The sequence below is a fragment of the Apis mellifera genome, linkage group LG4 (genome assembly GCF_003254395.2).
Source record: "Apis mellifera strain DH4 linkage group LG4, Amel_HAv3.1, whole genome shotgun sequence".
Classification (NCBI taxonomy): Eukaryota; Metazoa; Arthropoda; class Insecta; order Hymenoptera; family Apidae; genus Apis; species Apis mellifera.
This window is the reverse complement of record NC_037641.1, coordinates 12,972,756-12,980,478: the sequence shown is the minus strand read 5'-3', so window position 1 is coordinate 12,980,478 and position 7,723 is coordinate 12,972,756. Positions and strand designations below refer to the sequence as shown.

At 51.0% G+C, this 7,723-nt stretch overlaps 1 protein-coding gene across 1 annotated transcript in view; it reads left to right on the top strand.

The window, feature by feature from the left end:
• Positions 1-1,047: 1,047 nt before the first annotated feature.
• The window catches only part of LOC100577397 (trichohyalin), a 49,165-nt gene continuing 42,489 nt past the window's right edge, over positions 1,048-7,723 (top strand). Inside the window, exon 1 of the mRNA XM_006569299.3 lies at positions 1,048-3,462. Coding sequence (XP_006569362.2) covers positions 1,840-3,462 — 1,623 coding nt within the window. The 5' untranslated portion in view covers positions 1,048-1,839. The remainder of the gene's footprint in view (positions 3,463-7,723) is intronic.

Sequence of the window (7,723 nt, the reverse complement as noted above, 5' to 3'; positions counted from 1 at the left end):
CGCGTGGAAACGACCGCATTCCACGGGAGTGTCTTACACGCGGTCCAACTCGACTCGTCATTTATCCGTCCCTCTTATCCGGCAGCCCGATTACGCGGGCATCGAGCCACGACCACGCAACAGCGGGTGCGAATTTAATTGCTCCGATTCGACAAATCGAGTCGAATTAAATATATATATAGCGCACGTGCCGCGTCACGCATCTTCGAGTAACGACGGGAGGAGAACACACCGAGCTATCCTGTCCCGAGCAGGGAGGAGAACGATGGAACGGGGGCGGGTTTATCGGGAATCGAATCGAAACGGAAGCCATCCGAGGGGGGCTACCGTGTTTATTTATCGCGGCGCGCACCGGACCGGGCGGTTTAAAAGGAGGATGGGAGAGGGGGAGGGACAAAAAAAACAGGCGACGACCTCCAGTACGCGACGAAAAACCAGTCCTCGTTGTACCGGTTGTAAGACGCGATCCTATCGACCTCTCGTTCTTTCTCGCGTCTCCCTGCCGGATTTCGTGCGATGCGTACACGTATATATATACACGCGAGCTGGACCCCGCTCGATCCTCCCCGACCAGTATCTTTGAATGGCGACGCGAAAGTGAATGGGAGGCCGAAAAGGGCGACCGGTCACCGCTTTCCATCTCTCCGATCGAATCGTGAAATCGCGATTCGATCGACTTGGCGTGCGACTTTGGGTTCGCGGTTCTCGATCGATAACAAGAAAAAAAAAAGAGAGAAAAAGGAAACGGAAGGAAGAATAAAGAAAAAATATACAGCGCAATCAACGGGGAGCACGTGGGTGAAGTGGTCGGGGGAAGAGAGAATGGGCGCGAAGAGAAGCGATCGGGAAGACGATATCGAGTTTTGGGAGCTTGTGTACACACGCATGGATGGAAGGTGCGCGTGGCCGTTGTGCACACGAGAGCAGCAGCAGACAGGTAGTGAGTAAGGGACGAAGGGGAGGCGGAGAAGGCGGGTGAGGGGCGGGAGAGAATATCGGGCGCACGCATGCGCAACGCGTTCCGCGATCTGTGAAGCAGCGCGGCCGGCGGAGAGGCTGGCCTCAGTCGGCCGCGACATTCGGTCCGCGATACGATTCGCCGTTATCTCGGTCCCGTCTCAACCGAACTCGAGTCGAACGAAGCGGTGCGCGCCGGCATTCGGCGACGAGTGAGCAACGGTGAGCAAAATTTTCGGGATCGAACTCGTCCGTCGAAGGGGAGAGATGACGAGAGACGTTTCGACGTGTTGACAAACCGTCACCGCCTTTTCCTTCTTCGCCCACGAAGGGTTCGCGAGAACGGTGGCGCGACACCCGCGCGAACGACGAACTAGAAATGTGCGAAACGTGAACGGAATCGTTACTCTACGCTAAGGTCGTCGTTTCCCGTTGCTGGGATACTTTGTGCCGGGGAATCGAGCGAACTGGAACGTGGCCAACGAAAGCAAACGTTGCGGGACGTTGGATGGATGGATGGATAGATAGATAGGACAGATTCCCGGGTTTCGCTGACATCCAACCATCTATACAATATCAAACCACCACGTGGCTCGAGGGAATCCGATCTTCTCTCTCACCCCCCGTACCTTCCTTCTCCCCTCTTCCCTCCCTTATTCCCGACGCGGGCCATCGAAAATTCGCCCATCTGGATGTCTCGAACGTGGCCACCGACGACACATCTATCTCGTTCGATCGAGGAAACGAGGAAACGAGGTTGCGCGTCGCGGTCGCGCGATGCATCGCTGACAAACTTTTGAGATTTTTCTCGATCTCGATCTCGATCTCTCGGACGATAAGATGTAAGGGTGAATCGAGGATTCACGGGAAGAAGACGAAGAAATGGCGCGGTACGACAGGAGGCTGTTGTTAATCCCGATCCTCGTGATAGCTTGCGCGGTGTTGGCGTCCGAGGCGTCCAAGCACCGTCCCAACGAGGACGCCGCGTACGACGCGAGGCACAGGCACAGGCACAGGCACGAGCAATCCTCCTCCACCTCCTCCACCTCCTCCTCATCCTCGAGGAGGAATCGTCATGACCTCGTGGACAGGCGATCGTCGTCCTGGTCGCAGGAGCTCGACTACTACGAGGACGACTCGTCGTTCCTCGACCGGGAGGAGCATCGAGCGGGCGAGGGGGGGGAGGAGAGGAGGAAGCGGAGGAGGAAGGAGGAGGAGGAGGAGGACGAGGAGGAGGAAGTAGAAGTAGAGGACGACGACGCTCATCCGTATCACGAGAGATCGTATCCACGGATCTCGAGGACCCACGGGCGGATGTTGGCGGCGCGTTACCCGGCCAGGTATCGGCGAGGCGGTTATCGCGAGGCGGCCGCCTGGTACCACGAGAAGAACGAGAGGCGCAGAGGATACGGGGATCGAGCGTATCCCAGGCATCCGAGATTCGAAGACAGATCTCGACGAAGGTTGAGGAGTCGCGGCGAGCCGGACTATTACGAGGACGAGGTCGATTACGAGTCGGCCAAGCCGCCGAGCCACGACCACAACGAGGATATCCTGCTCGAGAAGCATAGATCCTGGTGGAGGAACGTGGCGGGCAGGAAGCAGAGGAGGCTCGCCGTCTCGAGCCACGGTTGGCGCCCCCACGAAGCTAGAAGGAAGAGATACCGTCATCCCGACGAGGCCGCGTCGAGGAGGCACGAGGACTCGATACGAAGGAGATTCAATTCCACCGGCCGCTACTCGAAAACGGATGGAAAGAGAACCGGTTATTTCGGAGACTACGAGTATCGTAGTGGCGTAGACGAGGTGGACGACGTGGACGACGATCTACGGGAAGAGCAAGAGGAGGAGGAGGAGGAGGAGGAGGAGGAAGAGGAGGAGGAGGAGGAGGAGGAGGACGAGGAGGAGGACGAGGGATACGGGAAGGATGGGAGCGAGGATCGAAACGAGGGAGAGGAGGAGGAGGAGGAGGAGGAGGAGCTGGACAATGATTTTTACAAGAGCGAGAAGAAGAGGAAGAGGAAGAAGTCACCGTTGAAAACTTACGACGAGATCATACGAAAGTTGACGTCCGACGATCCGACCACGCCGAGGTCCGCCATCAAGAGGGATTACAGGAACATACAGATGGACAAGTACGCGAGACGCGACGGGTCGTTTTCGGCCAATTTCCGATACGAGCCCAAGAATCTGACCAGGCCGTTGCTGTCGCGCGTACACGGGACGAGAAACTCGTCCGGTTATTATTACCAGCAATCTCTGCACGGGGCGAGCGGTGAAAATTTGGCCGGCTATCTGTCGACCGGCACGCTGGTGGAGCGGAAAAAGGGCGCGGAGAACAATGCCGCCAGGGCCTCGTCGAGGGTGGACGATAGTCAACCGAAGACCAAGAGTCTGGAACAGGATTACGACGAGTACCTGAACACGTCGGACAACGAGAAGGAAGAGGAAGAGAAGGCTGGGGGAGTCGAGGACGCGGGCACGCAAGCGGACGTCGCTAATACGGTTAGTCGTCTTCCTTCTTTTTCAACGTTCGTACACGTACGAATAAATACGAAGTAATACGCGCGTACCGGATTATCGGGATTATTGTTGGTCGACGATAAACGTTGGACGGGCGAGGAAAGAAGTATTCGGATTATTACGGACACGTTTCGATAAATATCCGTTTCGATCATCCTCGAATTCCCGCTCGTCGACGCAGAGATTAAACATGAGAATCGTTGAGAATCGTTCGCGGATCGCGAAACCTCTCCACGAGTTGTCCGATTCTCGGAATTATTTCACTGCGCTTTCCAGCAGCTGGCCGCCCATTAAAGCCCCAACTGCTATCGACGAGACGAAACATCCCTTGCTACCTACTGCAAGGGGGATTAGACCGACCTTGGCAATGTAGGCAACAACCGACCGCAAACCGCTTTTATTCGAGTTAATATTCTCGACCTGACATCCGCAGGTACGAGAGACCTCGAGAGAGAGATAGCTTGGCTGAGAAATCGACACCGCGCGAGGTCGGTCAACGATACCGCTGATTCTCCCTTTACGAACCGAGACTACTAGTTGATCAACCTCGAGGATATTTTCCTTCGAAAGGAACCGTCTATCTTTCTTTCTTTTTTCATATCGTACGATGATAAAATAATCCTAATTTCTATATTTCGAACTTGCTCAGAATCAAAATTTCGACTCGAATTCGTTGCTCGAGAAAATAAATAAATGTAGAATTATCTTTATATAGAAGCTATATACATAACTTGTATAAAAAAGTTAAACCGAGTCAGTTTCATCGCAAAAATGAAATTAGCTTCTTGGTGGAGACACGGTTATCTCGATAGTTTTATTATATTATATAGTTTAGGTAACGGCGAGTGGCCAGTCGCGCTGCGATCTGACGTTTTTTTACCGTGCTATGAGCGATAGAGACCACACGTCTCGCCGAAAAAACCGTCACCACTAACGAACCACCACTCGTACCACGGCGATAGAAATATAAACGCTTACGTGTAAAAAACTCGTTCGGTCCCAACGAACGAAGAAAACGCTTAAACGAGAAATCGAGATGGAGAAGATATTAAGAAATTTAGGCGAGTTTCGTTCCCTTCGTGTGCTTCGTGCGCGAGTTTACACGACGGAGTGCGTTAATCGAAATGCGCACAGCTGTTATCCATCGCGAGGCGACGGACTAGATTTGCGATTCCAAGGGATCGCCACGTGCCGCTACAAAATTTAAAACAACGTTTCTATAATCGATGTTGAAACATGTCAACGATATATATATTCGAAAGAATCACGTTGAAAAATACGGGATAGGGAAACGAGAATTAAATTAAAGAGTGACTTGGAAACGAGACTTCCCGCGGAGGAGAATACGTTAATTCTACACCGTAGCGAGGGAAAGAGGAGGGAAAGAGACGGAGAGAGAAAAAAAGAAATCGCGTCGTCGCGATCTCTCGCTCTTTTTGTGCCAATTCGCCACAAAGGTAAACCCGCCACGTTCCATCGGCGATTTACTTGTACGTGCCGGCCACGGACGGAATTATCCCCGCGTGGGGGGAGGCAGGGAGGGGTAATTGAGCAATCCTACGTGCAGTTGCTTCTCGGCGCGCGGTTTCACCGATCTCTCTCTTCTCTTGCGCGTCGTTATCGAAATTCGAAATGCGTGGCGGAAATTCGAGGGAGAGGACTCGATCGAAAAAATGGAAAGGCGGACGACGAAGAGAGGAGAAATACGGACGGGGCAGGGTGAGGCTCGGCTCGCGAGAAACAAAGAAGGCCGCGACGACGAAGAGGGAGCTAAATGCTTAGATAAGGAATAATCGTCGTCGCTCGTTAATCATCGTTCCGAATATAGTTGCGGTTTTTCCTTCTCGTTGTATATATATATATGTGTGTAATATATATATATATATATATATATATTCAGACGGCGCGATCGTTGTACTCGCGACAACGATTGACCTACCTACCTTCCTTCCTTCCAATCGGGTAGAAGAAAACATCATTACTTAATGAGATCATCGTTACGCGCGGGAGAAGGCGATCGCGCGCGTGTTTCCAATGATTAATTCGCCGTTTCAACATCGTTACAACAGGCGAACAATCGTCGGCCAACCGACATTCGATACCGGCTCTCTATCGGTTCTACGACCGTGTGTAAAATTTTAATGCCGATCGTTATTCTCCGCTAACTGGTCAGAACGAATACGCGTTGACACCCGCGCGAGATTGCTCGAAACGCGGTTTAAACTCGATTAAACGGCTCGCGATCGGTTTCTCTTCCTTTTTCTCGTTAACAATTTTTTTTAAAAACGGAGAAGAAAATTTTCGAGAAACCATTCGTCGATTTCTTTGCCTCCATACGTTGGGCGAGTATTGTTTAATCGAGTCTTTTATTTTTTCGAGAATTTAATAGTCGAGGTAATTCGATAATTTGTCGAAGTAAATGGAGTGAGATACAAGGGAGATTGATTAGGTAATAGTTAGGGATAAATTTTAAGGATTGTTTCAATTTTTTAATAACTTTTTCGACTCAACGAATGGAAAAGAAAAATAGACTCGATGGAGGACGATTTTGCGGATATCGCCACGTAATCTGGCGAGACGAGGATGATTCATCGACGCGATCGTTTAATCATCGCGGCTAAGCGCCGATAATTTGCATTCGGATTCGATGAATTGAAAAATAAGTCGTATCATCGTGCCGCATCGATTCATGGCCGGGTATGCTAATAAGACGCCTTATTACGATTTAAATTAGCGCGAAAATAAAGAGAGGAAGGAATTGGTAAGCGGCCGACACCCAGCCTTGAGACCAATGCCGTCGTCGTCGTCGTATCGTAGACACGATCGATTTTACGTCTTCCCAACCCGGCCTCTTAAACCTGTCATCGTCGTCGGTTAAACAGGAGAAGGAACGTCGGGGTTGATAAATGGCGGTTTTCGAAAGATTAAAAGTGGAACAATGTCGCGGGACGTTGTTAAATTATATTGGCCGGCCGAGCAGTGCAGTGTATCCGCGCTCTCAAAACACGCGGTGAAACGAAATTGCCCGTATATTATAATCGATGATTCGCACGGATTTTCATCGGTAAGTAAGTACCGTGGTAACCGCGAAGCGAACACAGCACACGCGGTATTACAATTAATTCCCAAGAAAGTTAGTCAACGGAATTGTTTCACGGATGCTGTGTTCAAATGCGTTCAACGCATCCGTGAATTTGTGTATAGCCGAGAATTTGGACGCGATCCAAAGACGCGATCGAATACGAACGTAATACCGCCGAGTTATTTAACATCCGCGGTATTACCGATTGTCGGTAAACGCGACTCGCCCGCTATTATTCGTCCCCGCGCGTCCAATTTATACCCGCTCGGGCTTATTAGAGATGTTTGGCCAAACGCGGCAAATTGGCCGTATCTCGAAATTTCCAGGCTTGCGTTAAACCATGCAAAACGGTGTGCGCGTTGAAAATTTGGAACGGTTCCAGGTCGATCCAGCGATCACTTCAACCGTGCGCAGGTATCGCGCAGGTCGAATCTCCCCGCGAATAATTTCATTCCATTCGATAACCTTCGACTCTTCGTTCGAATCATCGAAATCGTTCTCGTTTATTTCGCGATTAATAAGATTCGACGAGTAAATTTCCTCTCTATTTCTTTTCTATCGCGTATAAAATTATTTCACGTTAGAGACTCGAGATGCTCGCGCATGCGCGGCAAAATCAAAATCTTCCGCTACGTCTTCCTCCCAAGAACGGTTAAAAAAGTTTGTATCGAAGTTGGAAAATTCGGGTCGTCCTCGTTTTGTTCGTTTTTTGGAATGTTTCCAAAAACCGTACCGATCGAATCCAAAAATATTTTCATAGCCCGCTCGTGGGCCAAACGCGAGGGGAGGGAGGAGGAGGAGGAGGAGGATGCTAGTCACCGTGGATCGAAGGAGGGGATTGGAAATCGGTGGATGATAATTAAACGCTTGATTTTGTTTACATTCGCTCCATCTTCCTCCCCCCTCCTCCTCCTCCTCGAGCAGGAGGGGAGGGAGGGAACCGGTCCGTGTCAGAAATTTCTATTAAGCGGCGAGCGGAAACGAGTTGGAAGTAATTTCGTTTGGCAGGAGGTGCGCGTTAAAGAAACGATCGGTTAAAATAACACGTTCTTCCCTCTCACCCCTCCCCGTCTCCCTCTCCTTCCCTCCACCGAGAACAGGGATGAACGGAGTCGTTTCGTTCGAAAAAGCATTAGGCCGAGTTATCTGGAAGGATGGATC